The following is a 21945-nucleotide window of genomic DNA, read 5'->3' as shown; positions in this document are numbered from 1 at the left end:
AGATATATGCAAACATCGAATAGTTATATTCTTTGTGTTTTAATGTATACGTTTCAATATGTTCATATATGGAGGAGAATTCATAGCTGAATTTTATCAAAAGTCTTTAGAAGTAATATTTTAATAAAACTGCATAACTATCTATACGTTTTCAAAGAATTATGCCATGACTACTGCTTATTCCTTATTCATAAAGTATGAACCAGATAATCCATTGATGATATATACTTTCAAGGACTCATATAGAAGAAAAATGAGTAATGTTAATTTTTGGGATGATATACTGGTTATGTACTAGCCTTAGTCAGTAATATCTGTATGTGATGAATCTTTAGAAGCTTCAAGCTGACACTTTCATGTTGAAATAAATACAGATATTGAGAGGATCATTAATGATTGCAATAATGATGTGAAACATCGATTGGTAACTTCCTCAAATGTGGAAAACCTAATATGTTTCTATTTTTTTTGCGTAATGGCTGCATAAAATTACAAATTATATGTTGTGACATCGATGTGCTATAGTTTATTTCTCACTTCTTGTACGACTTTTATCCGTAGTTCTGGTAACAACTCTGTGCTGCAAACCATTAAAAATAATATAAAATAGTCGAACTTTATTTTTAAAGCCAAAATTTGGTATTTCTTATTTGACGAGTACAGAGAATGAAAGTTGTTACAAATATATAACACGCTTTATAGTTTAACATATCACTATTTCGCTCCTGGTAAATTTGTGCTAGTCCTTAAGTGCCTTTGGTTTCTTTCTTCTGCGGTTTTTGAAAGTTACCTATTTTCGTCCAGTGCTCAAATAATTCAACAGCTGTAGCTTGTTGCTGTCAAGCTCTAGGAAGCGGCCGACGCGACGAGCAAATCAGGGAATGAATAATGAAAGGGTTGCCGAATTTGTAAACAGAAAAAGTTCCCACGCTAGCTCATCTTTCACTTGTTAGACCCATGATAGCGTTCCTCTCTTGTTGTGGCCAGAGTGTGTCGTGTAATGATGTGAATATTTTCGAAATTAGTGAAATGATTGTACATTTATGTTTCTGTTTCAAGTGAATCATAAATTAACGTTAGTGTTTCGTTCAGTTGCTGTTTAGACTCACTAAGCAGGTGGTTAATCTATGGTCAGTTTTTTGATTTTGGCCTCACAATCTATCCTGTCACCATAATTTTACACCTAATTGGATTGTTGGTAATGTAATAATTTGCAATGGAGCATTTATAACCACAATATAAAATGGCAACGGGTCATGCAGTTGTTGTGTGGGAATGGGAAAATAGACAGGGACGATGGAGACCATATAGTCCCGAAGTATCACAATTACTTGAGAGGGCAAATTGTAAGAGACTGACAAGAGTCATGCTTAGTGATGCTGATCCTCTCTTGAGTAGGTATTACATCAATTTAAGAACGAAACACCAATGTTCAGAAGAAGTTGGAATTGGTAAGTTTCTTGCAAGCTATATAATTGTTATACAGGCTAGGCTAGTCTTGCTAGGACTAAGAGGCATACTTTGTTAAGAGGTGCTCGTAAGGAATAAATAAATAGCTAGATTATCATTTTAAACTTCCAAATTTGTTCACTAAATAATTATATTACAAGGTGAAAGTCTTTAATAAACATTACAGATGTTTGGTAAAATTGAAGTTTATTTATCTTTTAATACAAGTAGGCTAATTACAAATAGGAACAGAGGCAATTGTTTTTCATCTCAAATGTAATTTAAAACATTTACTTCATAATATATTTCAATAGTAGACAAAATGAAGTTGATATAGTGACTTTAGGGGAGACCTTAATAAGCTGCCTACACTTGTTATTCGATTGTTATTATCAAACTATTTGATATATTATCAAAATTCGATATTAGGCTATATATAAACTGTACAAAATCAGAATTATAATACATTGACAACAAGAATAATAATTTTTAAATACATACATTTAACAATAACATTACAAAATAACAAATCCAACTATGGCCTAAACCTACACATCAAAAATACGTTATAATATTTATATATTGCTTGGATAGCAGTGAGCAACCACTTTTGTGAAGGCAATAGGAGTAGGTTATGATAAGTGGACCCGGTTTTTATATCGAAACTTGTAAACGATATTACTTAATCATAACCATCGACATAATCAATCAAATTAACTAATTAATTATTTTGAAAACCTGTTATGTGAAATTTTTGAGAAAGAAACAACTGTAACTATGAGACGAGCAAATATGGTCGTCTTCAGTTTTCCTAATTTTGGTTATAATAATTTGTTTGATCACTGTTAATATTAAATTCATATTTTCATTTAAAACATATGATTGTTATTGAGGACTATAGGTACTTTTATATCGATTGATAGTCTAGGATTTGAGATGCGAATATTAGGTATCGTTGGTTACATTCTTCGATATAAAAAACCGGGACCGCTTATCTTTATCTTCTTTCCGACAAATTTCACAAAATGGGTTTTTCTGTACGAGTCCAACATGTTGAAGCCACGAAAAACATGTCTTATCATCTTTCAAAGCAATGTCGTGTAGTTTTCTAAAATTGACTGCCATTTTTAATAATCAAATTACTTATGTAAAATTTAAATATTATCCTACGTGTATTATTTGAAAGTGTTTACAGCTGTTGATATAGATTATTTAAGTTAATAGTTTAAAATAATTATTCAGTATCAATTGATTATATCGATGGTTATGATTAAGTACCGTAATATCGTTTGCCAATTTCGATATAAAAACCGGGTCCGGTTATCGTACCCTACCCGGCATGTTTAATTCACTCTTGAAATGAGTGATTGAACATTGAGTTAAGAAAGACTATAGTTTTCTAGTTAGCAACATAAAATTTGTATTTAATTTAAATTAAGGGCCATGAACCACTGAAACAAGGTCTCAATTTTATGATTTTTATATTTTCTTGAGTTCCAGATGAAGGAATGATTAATATTTCAAATTATCAATTGTAAATATTAAACTGTAAAATAAAGAATTGTTTTAAGTACCTAATTATTGTAAATTGATGAAATTAACGCTCAGTTCCAATTTTTATTGAATTTAAATATAAAACCTAATGTGTAAAAATTTAAACAATCTTAAAATGAGGAACAGATTTCACATAAAGAACTGAATATCTTTACATAATAAGACTAACGTCTGGCCCAAAAATGCATTGGTGGTAAATAATAAATATTAATTTAGGCCCAGATCTTAACAATTCAGAAGAGGCAATGGAACTCATAACGGGTTATAGACAAAACAGTTTTGTAAAATCTGCCCCCATAATTGTACTTTGGACTGTCAAATGATTCTATTATCTGACATTTCAGGTGATCCACACAAAGTACGTCGAATGTGCTATCCTCCTGATTCCCCAGCGGGAAAGGGTGCCAAATGGGAGTGGGCGGGAGACTCCCCTGGGGAGTGGCATACTTACGATATGGAAGTACAGTCTCTCATAGAAGCTGCCTGGGCCAAAGTGAGTTTATGATTAATGATTCTGTTCTCATAGACCTACATTAATGATGTCAATGTATGAAACACTAATATTTCAATACTTTAATTGACATTCTGAGATGGCGAAGCACAGGTCTATCAATGATAAATATTTTGCATCTCTTTATAAAGAAGGATAACAGTCACACAAAATGTTCCCAGTGTTAAAATGGTATAAAACAGGATAGTATATTGAATTTATACAGTTTTCCAAAGATGAGCATATGTCTTTGAATAAAAATAATATTGTACAATAAAATGAAATTTATTACGTACATTTTAAATTGTATTATTTGTAAGCTACTTTTTTGTGCCATCCATACACATTGAGCTATTTACTATAGTGATAAATTAGCTTTCAATAACATTTTTGTTGAACTCAATTGCCTGCGACTGCAGCCAAAGTTGAAGTATTGGTAACCATTTTACATAAAACTTGTGTTGGGTGAGCCAAGATTCTTTTTGTCACGATTTCATTCTATAAATTTGTGAGAAGTAAAAGAAAGTTCTGTGATGTGAAAAAGCAGTTTTTACAAACCATTTTATTCAAATTTGCTACCATTATATTTCTCAAGGTGCTTGGTCGGCTATTTTGATTCTTGTTGTGAATTTTAGTGCACCCATTTTTTAACACTATACTCTACTGCTCACTCCTCCTTCACTTATGTTATCAAGTAAACTTTGCAGATGTATAGGTGAAATCCAATAATATTTAAAGTTTTGGCCAACAAAAATCAAATTACCGACAATACTTTTCCAACTGGGTGGATTTTAACCAATAACACACATTTTGAAAGATGGCCATGAGTACGTAATGTATTGTATACATTTTGTTTCGAGGGAAATTTAAACAATCTTGTTTACAAAAGATAATAATAAGTAGGTTTCCCAAAACATTTATCAGTGTTTTATTCATCATAAAAATAGAATATACCATGTAATTTCTGTAGTTTTGATAAGTGTGGTTCCTAACAAGTATTTTGCTGGAATGTATATGGGAACAGAGCTGTTTAGTATGTTGATATACTATTCAGCCTGACAAATCATGTTCCAGATAGAACACTGACGTAAAGATGATCATGACTACTTGTTATTGATAAGAAAACGTTGAAAACTATCATGACATTTACAAATAGTACTAAGCAGCTAAAATCCTTTATACATACGGATAATTTGAATGTTATTATTGTCTCGTATATCTGTTCATGATCCAAACTCACCAATAATATTGTATTTTGACAGCCCAACTAAAAGTTTAGACTGTAGATCTAACTGAAAATTATTAGATAAACTACTATGAAATATTATTTTTCCAATTAATTATTTGTAGATCTTCAACACATCATCAGTAGACTGTGTTGTTCAAAGAGACCTTTCAGCGATATACAGGGTATTTCCTAAAGGTGTTCCAATATTTTGGTATTTTGTTCTAGACGTGAAAATGAGCAAAAAACTTCATATGGAGGTATGTCCTAAAACGTTTAGTTTTCCGTCTACCTGTCTGTATGTGATTTTTACAAAAAAAGTTATATCTTTTATACCAGTAAAGATAAAGTTATGAAACTTTGCAATTGTGCTGGCCTTTTTTATGCCCATTTGAGAAAAAAATATGAACAAATTTTCTTACCCGTTTCAAAATGGCAGCCAATCATAAATTTTGATGTTAAATTCTGCAAAATCGATACCCTGTATGAAAATTTTACAAGAATATTAAAATGTTATAAACTTTATTCTAAATCTAACAGTGGTTGGTTCATTAAAATTGGATAAAAAACAACTGATTAGTAATATTAAACATAATACCATGTTTTACACACTACAGAACAGGAAGTATAGTTTTCTAAACTGTTTTACTCTGAACAGCTGATTTAAAGTCAATGAGCTGATTAATGTGAACAGCTGTTTATTTCTTCTGTAATGTAAAAGTTGTTTTGTCTCCATTCCAATAATTACATTAGTACAATACATTAGTATTGTTTGTTTTAATTAGTTTCTTTTCATTAGCAACAGGAATGGCAAATAATGATATTACCAATTTTACCAACTCAGAATTAAACAACTTTTAATACCTTAAATAAATTAGAGATTTAAGCTTGCCAAAGTTTTGGCATAGAGGGACTGATCCCTACTTGCTCTAATCTAATCATTATTCTACATGGTAAACCAAGTCGTCTCTGTTGACCGAGTCAACTCATTGTACTTTGTTACCATTTTCAGTTGTTGACTTGCCACTATTAAAAATTCATTTTATGATGTTGTGAAGACATCAGTTTTGCTGTTCCCAATTTAAGGTGTAATGTGCAGACAATTTTTGAAGCTAAAAACCAGCCAAAACGGAGAACTCGTTGCCACCCTATAATGGTAACAGTTTATTCCAGACAACCCCTTTTTTAACTCATATAAACCCAAGACCTACAGAACTTTTCAATCCGCCGATGACTTTCTGGAGTTCTCTCCTTGTTCAATATTGGAACTATAGGCACATATGGGTTAATATGTTCCTTCACAAAACATTTTAAAATTTTATTCGAACTTCTTAAAACCTTTTTAACATATAAAATTCAGTAAGTCACAATAACAACGACAATGTTTGATACTAATCTGCTTGTATGATAGGGAGATCAGACAATTGACGTGAGCAAGACCTACCTTGGATTTCCTTACATCATCAACTTCTGCAACTTGACGCAAGTGCGGAACAACACCGGGTTCGTAAGGAACATTAGACGGGTCCAGCAGGCTCCTTACCCTCTGGTCAAGGTGCCTCCAGAGGAAATAACCGCTTTTGCAGGTCAGTTATTTTACTGTTTCTTTGGCCAAGAACTATGTAATATGTACATATAAGTACAACACAACGTATCAAACAATTTATTCATATACTTACAACAAATACATCAAATATGAAGGTAAGAGAAAAAGTTCAGTTTAAATTTTTCGACCCCGACGTCTGTATAATACCAATTTTGTAAATATGGCGTCAACTCCCGATGTCTGTATAATGCGGACATGCACTTTTTATTATTTTACTGGCCACCTATTTTACCAAATGATTTAAAATTCCACAGACGTGTAAAAAGGTGTATTGTGTCGAAACATAATTGTTCGTAAAGCTTTGAATTCTTATTTTGTCAGTCTGTGATTGAGAAATTGCAAATCATCTCGCTGCACCCAGCAGGGATCACTTCTGGCTGGTTTATACCTACCAGTTGAACCCACCACTGGGCACAGCAAAAACCGATGTGCCACTTCAATCTGGGCAACCTTATGGATGTCCAGTAGCGGCACATCACTAACCACAAATGTTGAGATTCTGGGATTCATGGGCAATTCGATAGGTCTAGCCTACTGTGGAGGATGGCTGTTGGAGTTGGTGGGGTTTGTTCCCTTACCTCAGAGGCTCTTGTTAACCTCAACAAGGGTGTGCCACCCCCTGCCTACTTTGACTGGAGAGGCTGGTTCACAGCTGGCCTCCCTTCTTCCGGGATGACTTTGAGATGTAGTGCCATAATTCTTCCTCATGGATCTCGATAGAAGGCGGCCCCTACTCCCTAACCTTACCCATCCTGAATATCCTATCACTCCGGAAGCAGCGCAAAGGACTAAGTGCAATTTATAAGCTTCTTGTCCTAAGAGAACAAAAAAAAAATCTCGCTGACTGCTCACTGATTGTCACATACAGCTGTATTTCACTATGCTGTGAATATTCTTCTCTGTTTAATGTTATTAGATTAGAGTAAAGTACAACAGTTAAATATTAGATTATTACTTATTTTATTTGTTTAATGTTATTAGTTTAAAACAGTATAAAGTACAACAGTTGAATATTAGATTGGTACTTATTTTATTTGAAAATAAGTAACAGGAAACATTCAAAGTTTCCAGTAATCAAAAATACGCCAATTACTAACTTAGTTGCAAGTGGCGTGGATGTGGGCAGTGATGACGATTTGAGTGATTGACGACGATTTTAGTGATAACTATATTGACATTTCTGAAAACATATTCTAGATATGTAAACATTGTATTAAAAGGTTTGTTAATTTTAAATATAGGCTATGAACAGTTTTAATTATTTTATCAGAAACTAGCTGTTCCCCGCGGCTTCGCACGTTTTTTGTAAGCTTTGCTCCTGTATGAACACTTCTGGTTCAAGTGAATTGTATTGTCAACGCCGATGTAGAGTTTACCTTGTTGAAACTATCAAGAAAATCTGCTAAAAGTGTATGTTTATAGCCATTGTACACGTACATGTACTTAATAATAAAGTGGTCTAACATTCAAGCTATAAGGCCAAACAGAAATTCATTTAAAAGACAAATATCCATAAAAACTTAGCGCCTTCACATAGTGTGTGGTTATTATACACAACTATCTCGTAATTGTAGTTTACAATGTGCAGGCGCTTTGATAACTTATATATTTTGCAGTGCCTCCTGGTGGTGAGTTACATCAATGGGCATAGCATATAAACCTTCAACGTGGAAAAATACATATACATACAAATTTTCATAATGATCGGTAAAATAGTTTCTGAGTCTATAAAGGACAAACATTCATTTTTATATATATAGATAACTATGGTTTTTCATTAAGTACTATAAATTTCAAAGCTCATGTTACATTTACATGCACAAAAATGAAATGCACATATTTCAGCTTAACTCTTATATATCATTTTGTTGGCTGAGTGTTAGCGAAGCAAATCATTTGAGGAAACACTTTTTTTATGTCTGTCTGCCAACACAATATCTTGAAAAAAAAACTAAACCTATAGACTTAAAAATGTGTGAAGCTTTATTTCTATATAAGCAACATCGAGTTTGATGACACTCCATAATAAGTAGTATTATCCAACTTCTATAGAAAGCAGCAGTGTCGAATTCAAAACAATTATATTATTATATATTTTACTTAATGAGCAAAATTGTAATTGTGTATGTATGGTTCTAGAAATTGGTTTCCTTTGACATTGTGCGATGGCATATTTATGTTAGCTAAAGGAAGAAAAAATGGAGGAATCAGGCTCTATTATGACTTAAACGTACCATTCGTTCCATGATTACAATTTGAGTTTCAAGCGAGCGCAGTGAGCCCCGTGATCATAACAAATAAAATCACAAAGCAATACACCAGACCAATCCAATTTTTTATGACAGAAATCGTTGAGGAGAAAGTACTTTTGCTTTTGATGGAGTGTAGGAACGGTACTGTTCAGGTATATAAAATTCGAATGATTCGTAACTAAATTAAGGAAATAGGATGATATATCGTTTCTTTATCTGGGTAACAAAGCAAGCTCATTTGTGGTTCCGTAAATACATTAAACAAGAAGTGAATTCAAACTACTGGAATAGACAGTTTTTTACCATAATTAGGCTTTTAAATACTACGTATGTGTATATATTTTCTTGATAATTCAACAAAAACTTGCATGTGAAACCGCAGGTCTCTGCTAGTTGGGAATACAGTAAAACCTTGTTTATACTGACTTCCTTTTCCGGATCGGTAAAACAGAGTGGAGGGAGTCCCATTTATTTTGAAAAATAAACCATTTTTGTTGGCTTTCAAGCATAATTTGTGTCTTGTTAACACAAGTTCAGTCAGTGTTCAGTAGGTCTATGAGTAGTTGACAATTGTAATATTTGAAGATTTAACTGATTGGCTTCAAATCGAGTATAGCATCGCACCAGTGATCAATTAAAAATTGTATCAGTAGCGTGATCTTAAATGTTAACGGTAACAGAGGACAGTGAAAACGATTCCAAGAAGAACCAAGAGATGTCATGATTCACTCTGACTCTATGGCGTAACTAGACAGACAGTTGGTTTATTTTGAGCAACAATTGAACACTTTGTTAACAGAAATTACAGCCTCGAAACGTTTGTGTGATTGTAATTCCTGGGAGTTAAACAAAAGAGACCTAAAGTTTTTACGAAACAGTGAAGAATATTTTGTAATCATTTATTTTCTCTGTAATTAATCTCTGACAAATTGGCTATCTTTTATTGTTACATTGTTAGCAATTAAATTCTTTATTATGTATAATGTATTGTTTTACTGTATTTAAGGTTTATCTGGATTTTTTTCATCCAGGTCACTTTCAGTCCTAATTAATATGTATAAACAAGGTTTTACTTTATTGTATGTGATGTTAACTATACCAAAATTATCCAGAAAAACATGGATCACTTTATCATTACTGTCCATACTCTCTTCCTCAGTCTGTTTGGGAAGACCTTGGCACAACCCTGTCAAACATAGGGATGGGCTTAAAGACTAGACTTTTCCTTAAAAATTAATATCAAATAGATAATATTCAGATTGCAAGAAATAATTTCTTAAGCATAAACATGCACTCTGTACAATGTTCAGGACTGAGGAGTTCAAGCCAGAATCCAAATCATCAGTCTCGCAGGGGAGAACAGCACGAAAGAGGGGCAGCGGGCGGCAAGAAACTAAGCAATGCTGGCAACAGTGGCACAGGTGTCAAGAAACATGTCAAGAAAACCAAGAATGACAAGGGTGAAAGCTCTACCAACATAGCCAGGACTATCTTAAACAACTTGAATATTTTTGGTAAGATACAGTAACAAGTTATTGATTGAAGTAATTGTTCATGGGTTATCTTAGGCTATTAAAAGTCCTGGTATAAAGAGATTTTAACGTTTGCTCATATAAGTTTTATAGTAATGGTAAGTAGTTGCAAAATTGTATGGATTTATCCTATTTACGATTGTGTTTCATATGTATTTCTTCTTATTTGAAGTTCATAATTTCTGGAAATTTTGGACATTTAAAACATTTTTATGTGTAAGGTTAGTGATCTAAAATTCTAAATAACTTACAATAGAATACAGTACAAGAAGCTTATTTCACATAAGATAGAATTTTGTGCATACAGAAAATACAGTTCATTAAATTGTACTTAATGCTAGTATAGACTTTACAAATTCATGAATTCAAGAGATTTACTAACAATATGTATATACACACACACACACACATATTTTTGTAGACATTAACAATTGAATTGTTAAATATTGTATACTGCTATATACCAAGAGTGGGAGACGTCCCAGCGTCGACACTGTCTCCACCTATCTCAGTCATGACAGTGAAATGTGTACATCCAGGGTTTTTAGTTACAATTTTTTTAATAATACTGGTCTGTGCTGCAGGGGGACACAAGGGCAATGTACCGGCTGCAGAGGCTGAGAAGGGAGTGTTGGATGCGGACTCCAGCAGTACCAAGAGTGGTAGACGTCCCAGCGTCGACACTGTCTCCACCTATCTCAGTCATGACAGTGAAATGCGTACATCCAGGGTTTGTAGTTACAATTCTTTAATAATACTACTTAACCTAATGGGAGAGAGACATGAACGTGTTAATAGCCAACTTTAGAGAAATTACTACTTTTTCCTTTACCACATAAGAACAGTGTTAAATTTCAAATACTTTTACACCCTAATTTTTGGTCATGAAATTATAAGAGTTGTGTCATAGATAAGATCCATTTTTGTACAAAGTTTCAGCTTGTTTGGGCTTTTTATATGAAAGTTATCGTTTCCACAAGCCACTTTGTATAGCATAGACATTTAAAAACAAGAAATGGGGGATGTTTCGGGCTCTGGGGGATCATGCTTAGTAGAAATTACACGTTTGTTAGCATGAGAACAGTTTATTGCTAAAAACTTGTATACTACCCCTATGATAAAAAAGGATTACTTTATAAGATTATACATATATATACACAATTTACAATTAAAAAAGTTAATGAACATATGTTTTGTATTGGATTATTATTGGTCATTGGTTGGTTACGCTTCAGCCATTCCTGATATAGCTCCGCCCTCTTCAGCTTATCTTTACAGGTATATATATATATATATATATATATACATTTTTTTAAAATTATTTCTTAACTTTTAATTTTGTGTTTATTTTGTTTTTCAGGCTGATTTATTGGATTGCACTGGGAGTAGTGAAGATGTTTTTGAGACCGGGTCAAAAAAGCAGGGTGCAATTGTGGGTGAGTTTTAAGAGCAGTAAAAGATTTACAAAATGCATGAATTGAACTGTGTAAAAATATAAATTGTGTTCATTACTGTGTACAAATAATTTTTACTGTTTTTAAAGATTTTTATTCCATTGTAGTGTAAAATGTTCTCGTTTTGATCTTTTTAATGTTTTTATTAATGGCCTAATGGTTAATGTGTTAAACTGATAACCGAAAATTCACCAGTTAAGTCCAGTAAGCTGGGTTATCGCTCCCATTGCTACTTTTCATCGTCTGTTACATCCGTATTTGGGTAATGCTTTTGGCATGGGTGAGGTGAAAATAAAAACAATAAACTTTATACTAACTTTTAGAATGTTGTAAAAACACCTGTGAATAGAATAATAATCATCTGATGGATTATATTTTGATTGGTGTCTACCCTCTAACTTTTTAATGTGAACTGCATAACCTACAGTGGACCTATCCTAAGCTCATTTGCTGGTTAGGAAGGAAAGTTGTGATACAAGTTTAATCTGAAATAATGTGTCTTCAGATATAGTGTAGGCTAAGTTAATGCTGTTCTTTGGGTTTCAGGAGTGGATGCTGCTAGTGAGGGAATCTCGCAGTACGTGTGCGTAGTTGAGGGCAGGTGCGAGGGCCGCTGTCCGGTCTGTTTGTGTGAGCTAGACTCGGATCTGATGGTTGTAGCTCTTACGAGGTGTCACCATCGGTTGCATCTCGACTGTCTCAACTCCATGCTTACCAGCCAGCCCAACGCACATCAGGTAATTGTTTCACAATATGTGCCTGCCACTCCTGTCCATTTTAGCTACTGACGTTTTTCATAACTCAATATTTAGCTACAAATTTTCATTCTTCAAAAGAGCGCATTTAAAATTTGTTTCATCCTTGTTCGTTGTTTCTACAAGGGTTATTCGGAAAGTAACCTCTATTTGTTCACTATATAGGACGTGGAGAGGGTCGTGTGACCATTATTGCAGTAGTGTGTGTGTCCGAAATCAGTATCCAGTGAAAGTTGTTTGAGCGCTATTTAGTTTTCTGTAGCTTTTTGAAATGTCTTCTATCATCGGAAGTCCCGCCAAGTAGTATAAGGTACGTGCTGTCATACAGTTTTTCACAGCTAAGCAGTATTCAGCGGCAGCGTTTCATAGACAATTTTGCACTGTGTGTGGACTGAAAGTAATGAGTAAAGGAGTTGTTTGTGAATGGGTTAGATTTTGCAAGAGAGAAGGGGCAGGCTCTCTGTAGTCACCGATGAACTCTGTTGGTTTATAGCATTCGACAGTTCACTATCCTAGAGCTTACTGACAAATTTCCTTAAAGTTTTCCAACTTTTTCATACAAGATAGTGAAGAAAGATTAGGTTGACAAAAGTTCTGTGCTCAATGGGTTATAAAAAGTTTATCGGAAAATCGTACAACTCAGGTAATGTCCTCTACTTTTGACTGTCTCATGCATTACAAACAAGAAGAACAACCAGGACTATGAAAAGTGGGTTGAATACAAAGAACAATCAAAGTTGTGGAGTCATACACACTCACCACGTAATCAACGAAAGCCCAGGATTTTCTGGCAGGATGGCCAGGATGGCAACTCTGTTTCGGAATTCAAAAGAGATTCTGCTATTGGAATTGACAGAATGAAGGGCAACAATCAATGCAGATTCAATAAACAATAGTCTTTATTACAATTTCTTTGAGATATATATATATATATATATATATATATATATATATATATGCGTCAAAATTCTTTAGTCCAGATACAGTCAAGTTAAGATTCATATGTTGAAACTTTAAAAAACGTACAAAAGGCAATTCAGAATAAATGGTCACGGTCTCATGTCATTTGGTGTCATGTATCAGCATGACAACGCTTGATCCCACACTGCTCAAACAGCTGTGGCAATGGGGTGATCACAATAGAAATATATTGTGAAGGAAACAGGATTTTTCCGGACATTTGCAATCGTTCAGTGGTACAAAAAAAAATCATGTATTTACTCTCAGACAATACAATTTTCTTCTTTTTCATTCTTTATTCAGTTGTAGACTATATGTTAGCTGTGTTGGCTATATTTTCATGCAAGTTTGTGTGTTCGGGAATAGTGGTTGTACATCCAGTGTCCGGTGTGCATGACCATCTACGGGGAGAAGAGAGGTAACCAGCCTCCGGGTACCATGGACTCCACCCTGCTGCATACGTCACTGCCTGGCTTCCCCGGCACCAGGACCATACAGATCACTTATCAGTGAGTTTATATGTGTCATTCTAGTCCCGGTTTGTCTGATAACATTTGAACTGTCTTTAAAGGTTGCAATTTTGAGATAAGAAACTTTTTTTACACAGTCAGAAATTTTAGTAGTTTATTAAAATCAACACATTGAAGCTTGAAAAGATATTTTTTGTTTTTATAAGCAATTTTATGATTATTTAGAGTAGTAAAAGTGGCTAATTTCGTAAAGAAAGAGAACTTTAAAAACATTTTTTGTATTGTATTACGCTACTACAATAAGTAGAAAGTAAAGTTCAAAAGATATGAATTTAATTTTTGTTGGAAAAAATTAGGAGTTTTATTTTGTACCAGAAGAACTACCATTTGTGCAAGAAAATTTATGATTTTAAGCTGGAATGAAAATGTTACTACAATTAACTTTGGGTGTTAGGTGGGCAAATGTACTACCTCTGGTCTTATATTCAACTACGGACACTTAACCCTATAAGTGGCAAGCGCCGTCTGAGACGTAGAGTATGATCACGTCGCCATGCGAAGTGGCAAGTGCCGTCACAGCCGTCGCTTCACATTTAAGGCTGTTGCCTCCGCAACCATCCATTATTTTTAAGCCTAGTTTGAACTATCTTATTCTCCATGAAATTTCCTATATATATCATATAGTATAGTGTGTATTCATGTTACTAATGTTTGCTGGCTTAAATGAATCCAACAGTTTTTTCGTTTGAACCTGGCGGCAGACGAGAGAACAGCTGTTTACCTCGTCTCGTCACTGTTTTGTTTGGCGACTTTGGGTACTGTTATTGTCAGTATATTATTGTTTATTGCGTTGTTTGTGTTACCGGTAAATGTTTAGGTTATTCGTTCGTCATGGGAAAATGTTGGGGTACTTTGGGATTATACCGACCACACCAGTATGAGGAACACAAACATATAAATTTATAGAAAAAAAACATTATAGAACGAAAAAGCAACTCTTCAATTACAAAATTACAAATTTACGATTATTAATTGTTAATGGGTTTCCTGTGACGCCAGAATGCAGCAATATCAAGAATGAGTGAGTGTAGTGGATTTCCCGCCTTCAGCCGCAACTGCCGAACCGCCCACGAATATTTTAGATTTAAGCAACTAGTCATGATCTTGTAAAAAACGAATGGTCCCCTCTTCGCTCCTGGGTAAATCCCAAATTCTCATAGTGTCACCCATAACTAATCAATTACACACACAGTAAAACACGGAAGTACAACAAAGCGACGCACTCGACAGACACTTCGGCACGAAAGTACAAGAATGCGGCGCACCAGCTGAACGGGCGGCGAGATTCTGTAGTCACGTTATCTACTATAGACCGCTCGACTTTGACCTCTGTCTGAGGATGGGGAGGGGTTTGGGATAAGACAATTCCTGTTTTATATTTACAAAATATACTGTGGTATGACAAACTAAGCCACTATATAGGCCCTACACTACTGGGAGGAAAAGACAGGCCCCTTCTAGTGACTCGGAGTAAAAAAAAATATTAAAAAAAAAACGGTTTTGTACATAGATTTAGTTTTTTTCCATCTTACTTTTTTGTTCTTGTAAATAGAAAAAAATGCATAGGAAGTAATTTGTTTAGAATAAAATTGTGTATATTCTGTGAATATGAACATTATTTTGTAGCTCCAGTAGTTTCAAAGTGACGGACAGTAGAACTTAAAAAATTATATTTCAAATTCAAATTCTTTATTCAGCATGTAGACAGAGTTAACAATGTATATGCTAAGTCAACAAATCATAACAAAATATAATAAATGTCTCTCAATAAAATAATTTTACTTTTTCAAGTTTTACACTATCTTATCAGCTAAAAAGTCCTTAACAGAATAGTAAGCCTTCTCGATCAACAACCATTTCAATTTTTTTCTAAAAACTGTGTAATCTTGGACTAATCTTAAGCTTAATGGAAGACTGTTAAAAAGAATTACTGCTGAATATTTTAAATGATTTTCAAAAAATGAGGTGGAGTGTGGCGGATATTCATAATGCATCTGGGTTTACTTCTTGTTCCATACATGTGAGTCGGAAAAAATCTATTAAAAAGGTGAAAGTTTTTATGAAGAAATGATAAGGTTTCCAGAATATAAATGGAAGGAAAAGTTAAAAGTTTGTTGGAGGAAAAAAGGTTAGCACATGAGGTTCTGGATGGGACATGACAAATTATTCTTAAAGCTTTCTTTTGAAGCCTAAACACAGACTTAGTTTTGGTGCTTTCAGAACCCCAAATGGAAACCCCGTAAGATATGAATGGATAGATGATGCCATAATAAGTAGCAGTAAGAATTTCAGTTGATGCGAAACGAGCCAGATTTCTGAGCACAAAAATACCCTGACTCAGCTTCCTGCATACATGCTCTATGTGGAGATGGAAAGACAAATTGCAGTCAAAAATAAGGCCAAGAAATTTTACGGAGCATTCTGAGAAAACAGCTTCATCACCCAAATCGAATACTGAGCAAACTTTTGCTTGAATGGCTGTTAATTTGAAAATTCAATGGGTGTAGTTTTTGAGACATTTACCTGAAGACTGTTTTGCTCAAGCCAATTAACAAGTGCATTCCCTTCTAAGAATGTGTCGAGTTCCAGGTGATCTCTGGAGGAATTAGAAAACGTTAGTGACGTGTCATCTGCATATAGGCACAAGTTTGGCACAGTTAAGCCCTTACAAAGATCGTTGATAAAGATTAAAAAAAGGACAGGGCCCAAAATTGAACCTTGGGGCACGCCCTTGCCTGATAGTTCCTTTCGTGGAAAAACTATTGCAGATGTTATTTGACGCATCAATAGAACTCACCTTAACAAACTGTGCCCTTTTGACCAGATATGATTGAAACCACTGAAGGGCGACACCTCTAATCCCCATGATAGACAATTTATTTAGAAGAAGAACGTGATCAACTAAATCAAAGGCTTTAGTTAAATCAAAAAATAAGCCACTAGACCGGTTACCCGAGTCAATAGTATCAACAATGTTCTGCACGACACAGAACATTGCGTCAACAGTACTTTTCCCTTGGGTTGAACCCATATTGATGTTGAAACATCAGCTTGTTGTGCTGTAGAAACTCCAAAGCCTTTTTAATACTATTTTCTCTATAACTTTAGAGAAGGTTGAAACTACAGAAATCGGCCTGTAATTTGAACAGTCCAGATTGCAGCCTTTCTTGTACAAAGGGGTGACCATAGCGAGTTTTCAAACAGTCAGGAAATATACCCATTGAAAATGAATGATTAATCAATTCACTGAGTGGCTCTGCCAGCTCTAAGACTACGTTTTTCAACAAAGCAGATAATATTCCATCTGAACCAGCGGAATTCTTTGATTTTAGGCTGCGAACTGACTCAGCAATCTCCATAGGATTAGTAGGCGACAAGAAAAAACGAATTCAGAGGACATGTGCTCAAGGCAGAAGAGCTAATATTAGGCGGAACCTTGTTGGACTTATCACCCACATTAAGAAAATAATCATTGAAAATATTACACACTTCTGAGGGATCATTGACAACCTCTCCTAAATTATTCCTGATTTCTGGTTTTTGGTACTTTTTAAAGTCATGTGAACCTCGACTCTGATTAACGATCCCCCAAAAGTGTTTTGGTTTTATTAGATGACGTTTCTGAGCCGCTTAGCCACACTATCAGACTTGAGTTTCAGAATAAGCTTACGATACAACTTCTTGAGGCCAAGATATCTTTGCCTAAGGGGGTGGACAGAAGGCAAATCTTTCGATTCCAAGTAAGAGGATCGTAACTGTTCCCTAACCCTTATTGCCTCACCATCAAGCTTAATCCTACACTTGTCCCTACTCTCTAAAGGGACCTTTCTCCTGACCAAGGGGAAACAAACGTTGAAATAATAGTTCAATGTGACTCAAGAACAGCTCAAACTTTGCATTTAAGTCAGTCAATGAATACAAATCAGCCAGTTTTCCTTATTCAAGTAATATTTGAAGAGACTAATGTTTTTCCTCTGAGAAAAACACAGTTATAGCGGAAAAGAGCTGGGGATGACTTTTGAAGATGATTGAGAGCCAAACAATTGCAGCCTGTGCATGATGGTCACTTAAGTATGACACTATAACAGAGCTCGAAAAACAGGGTTCAGGTATATCTGTGTATATATGATCAATCAGGGTCCTAGACTTCTTAAACTCTCGTGTATACGAACGAATGGTTTGGCGAAGACCAAAGGACAGCATATCGTTTAGTATAGTTTTGGAGTCGAAGAACCCGCTAAATCAATATTGAAATCGCCCAGGACAATAGTATTTTGCACTCCCTTTCATAACCTGTGAAAGACAATCATAAATATTTTTGTAGAAGACCTCCTTGCAATTAAGGGGGGGTCTATATACCCCAACTATATAAAGTTTTCCACTGCCTAGCTCAACAGAAATGGCCACCAATTCACAGAAACCTTCAAACGCAGTAGTTAGAGACATCAATAGGGAAAAGGAAGCATCTGGTTTTAATGAAGAGAGCAACTCCACCCTTTTCCATTCCGGATCTACAGAACGAACTTGCCATCACATAACCATCCAATTGCAAAATGCCGAATTGGTTAACGTGATGCTCACTAATACACACCACCATTGGATTTTCTTCCTGAATGAAAAGCTGGAGAGTTTCATAATTAGAATTTAAACCCCCGTAATATTCTGATGAAGGACCTTCAGGGGAGCTATTATGAAAGCCGTTGCGTACATCACCTGGACTGAAGTCCAAGGCAGAAGCAACGGGGAAAAGTCACGTAGTGCTAAGATGGGGGATTGGGATGAGGCGTTGAATCGTTTCCCGACGTGAGAGCAGGAGTATCTGGTTCGGGTTCAGGTGTATAAGGTTTAGTTTCAGGAGCAGTAGGAGTATCAGGTTCAGGTATTTTCTAAAAGAAAATCTTTACACATCTACAATGATATGCATCTGAAAATAAAAATAAGGAACCAAATATCATATTTATTTTTATTCTATAGTTCATAAGGAAAACAAAAATATTTAATGTTGCTAGGTTATGACTTAGACAATATTTTCTAAAAATAAGTTTAACGATCACGGCAATTTACTTGAAAACGGCCTGCCACTGAGACCACAAATGACCGCCACTTAAAGGGTTAAAGGGTTAAAATAAACCATTTGATCAGAACGTATAAGTACTGTAAATTAAATTTCCAATCAAAATAGATAGATTTAAAGCTGTGAAGTATTACAGTGATTTTATTGTTAATTAAACTAATGTACTAATAATTAAAACTAATAAACAAGTGCACAGATATTAATCAATATTGTTTTTAAGGATTATTGTACTAAATTAAATTTAAAAATGGTTTGATTGTCAAAAAAAAAAAACAATCAACTGCATGCACTCTTGTTATCAACAATGAAGAAGGTGAGAGATACACTGGTCTGCCCATGTTTTATGTAATTTCTCAGCCATCATAGTCTAGGAGCTGAGAGCCAATATTTGAATATATAAGCACACAATCTGGGTTTTATTGTAATTATTAGAGAAATATCTTCTTGGAAAGAATTCATTCATCGGCCATCCTGGTTTTGGTGGAGATCAAAATGTGATGTTATCAAAATGGGTTAAAAATATCAAACAATACATTTTTTCTTATATTATATTTTTCTTAGCCTGGCACACTAAAAACCAACTATTAGACAAGTGAATAAAAATGAAATGAGCTTCAGTGAACCATATAAAGCCCGATTATTTGGCGAAAGTAGTAACTTCCAGTCTCTTTACCTACCTGTCTGACAGTGATATAACTATTATTTATGTGTCTGACAGTTGGTTTTAACTATGTCAAAGTAAAAAATGTGATCTTAGAAAAATGTATTGTTTTATACTTATAATTATTTAAATATACTTTAATTTTGAATCCATCAAAACTAGCACTGCTGATCAATTTGTTTATGAGAAAAAAATATCTCTTATCAGTATCAATAAAAACCAAGTTGTGCTTTACTCAACACAGATTGGCTCTCAATTTGTAGACTATCGCTAAAACAATTAAATCACTCAAAACAGCTGTCACTTTGTCAGCAGTTTCTTAAACGTTTTCCTGAGTTCTTCTAAAAACAAACCCATGATCAAGATAAGCCATTTCCCAGAAACCTTATCAATCAATTGTAAATTTCATGTTTAGAAGAATCAAGCACAATTAGAACACAATTTCGACTCGATACAGCACAAGAGGCTAAACATTCTACTTGTTTTGTTCCAGCATTGCCTCTGGTATACAAGGCCCTGAGCACCCAAACCCTGGGCGGCCATACTATGCCGTGGGGTTCCCACGTGTGTGCTATCTCCCAGACACAGAGAAGGGGCGGAAAGTGCTGAAGCTGCTGAGGGTAGCGTTCCAGCGGCGCTTGACGTTCACCATCGGCCGCTCGGTCACGACAGGTCTTGAAGACGTTGTCACATGGAATGACATCCACCACAAGACGGAGCCACATTCTCGCTTTGATCCGGCCTTCCTCGACCGCTGCCTCGAGGAGCTGGCGGCTCAGGGCATTCGTTAAGGGTCAGATACTGTGGTGGAGGAGGGCTGTGGCCAGGAAATTCTTAACATTTTGAAAGGAAACTAGCTGAATTCAGTATAACTTTCTTCAATAAATAGAGTATAGTGAAGTTACATATCAAGGTCAGCGACATTATTGCCTTGAATTTTGTGGCTGCACTTTTTCATCGTCTTTTCAAGTTGGTGTAGGTGGGGTGAGAAGAGTTAAGATTAAAATTAACCCATACTCTCCTGTATGGGGTACTTTGAAATGGATTCTATTATTGGCTGTCTCTAATGGTAAACCTTCTCATACCATTAAACTGAGTTCTGCTGGTTTTCTTTCAATATTGAATAAGTTAATGTAATTATTGGCATATAACAATTTGGTCTTGAACTGTAGGTTAAAGATTTGATTTGATGTGCAATCACGCTTTTGCATCTAACCTAAGCCTATACTGAGGAAATCTTGTATTTTCTTTCCCAGTTTGTGTGGCCGAAAGCTATGGCCAGTCCCTTATAGTACAAATGCAGCTTTGTAAGTTCCTCGTTGCGATACAGTTGTTCTCGATAAGTTATTTCAACTGTGAATGTCGTATGAAACTCGAATCTCTTCATGTTTCAGTGTCAGAGTTTATTTATAGATAACCATCCGCATACAATTCTCATTTATTTACTGCTTACTGTTAACATTGAAAACAGTGTGTATACACCTTATCAAAGAGAATTATCTCTTAAGTACTCTATTCACAAAGTTTCAATACTTCAAGTTTCACACTACTATATTTCATCCTAATCACCTAGATTAAAATCATCATCTTATTAATTTAATTACATTTTCTAATAGTATTACAGTTTCTTGTGCTTGTTTTGTAAATGAGGTATGATAAACCTCTAAGTGTCTGGGCCAATAATCCTGTGGAAACATTCTACGTTCTTTTAATATTGGACCATGGCACTGTAAAGGTTGACTAGAAAACGTTTACTACATCTATCATATCTTTTTTGCAAATAAACACATGTAAACTTGCTTTGATTATTGTAAGTAACTATCATTAATGTAGGTTTAGATCAAATATATGTCAGGTGCTGAACAATTTTGTTATAAAAGTCACTTTTTGTCAGTATTAAATATTTATTTAAGTTTTTCAAGTATTGACAGGTTTTATACGTGAAGCAATTGATATTGATTAATTTATTTATTTAATTAACCCTCATGGATCATTTGTCATGTATCATTTATGGGTTAACATAGTCAATAGAATCACCAGAGAGTTTATGTGTATGTTTAAAAAATTGTTCACTGTTCCTCTGTTTGTTATTTCAAACTTATTTATGTATACTCTATGTAGGTGGAGCAACATGAAAAGAAGTAGTCCTTTCATTACCTGTTAATTTTAAAACAAATTATGCAAAAGTCAAATTGAGTGCTGAGAAAGAGTTGTAAGTCATATTTAATTTCTTTGAGCAAGGTTATTTATAACGCAATTCCAATAGACTTCTTACCATTCTGAAAATAACCTTTTAAGCACATTATTCTCATAAAAAAACAAGTCATATTTAGGTTCAGTTCAATCAATTTATTAAAATAAAATTGTTCTTACTACCTTCTTTACATGCACAGTGTGGATAAC

At 34.5% G+C, this 21945-nt stretch overlaps 1 protein-coding gene across 1 annotated transcript; it reads left to right on the top strand.

Moving 5' to 3' along the window:
* The first annotated feature begins 846 nt into the window (after nucleotides 1-846).
* Nucleotides 847-21687, top strand: LOC124367691 (protein deltex-like). The gene is made up of 9 exons (XM_046824722.1): nucleotides 847-1451; nucleotides 3348-3496; nucleotides 6130-6304; nucleotides 9887-10090; nucleotides 10693-10838; nucleotides 11469-11544; nucleotides 12109-12299; nucleotides 13644-13786; nucleotides 20036-21687. Exons 1-9 carry the CDS (start codon nucleotides 1244-1246, stop codon nucleotides 20331-20333), a joined length of 1590 nt encoding a protein of 529 aa, XP_046680678.1. The 5' UTR covers nucleotides 847-1243; the 3' UTR covers nucleotides 20334-21687.
* The last annotated feature ends 258 nt before the right edge of the window (nucleotides 21688-21945 follow it).

The sequence above is a fragment of the Homalodisca vitripennis genome, chromosome 8, assembly GCF_021130785.1.
Source record: "Homalodisca vitripennis isolate AUS2020 chromosome 8, UT_GWSS_2.1, whole genome shotgun sequence".
Taxonomy (NCBI): Eukaryota; Metazoa; Arthropoda; class Insecta; order Hemiptera; family Cicadellidae; genus Homalodisca; species Homalodisca vitripennis.
The sequence above is the reverse complement of the archived record's forward strand: the minus strand, read 5'-3'. Positions and strand labels throughout refer to the sequence as shown.

Bases quoted from the DNA above. Each gene is read 5' to 3' on its own strand.
- LOC124367691 (XM_046824722.1), top strand. From the start codon at position 1,244: ATGGCAACGGGTCATGCAGTTGTTGTGTGGGAATGGGAAAATAGACAG. The intron at 10,839-11,468 runs GTTTGTAGTTAC...TTTGTTTTTCAG, and splicing joins GTGAAATGCGTACATCCAGG to GCTGATTTATTGGATTGCAC. The intron at 13,787-20,035 runs GTGAGTTTATAT...GTTTTGTTCCAG, and splicing joins ACCATACAGATCACTTATCA to CATTGCCTCTGGTATACAAG.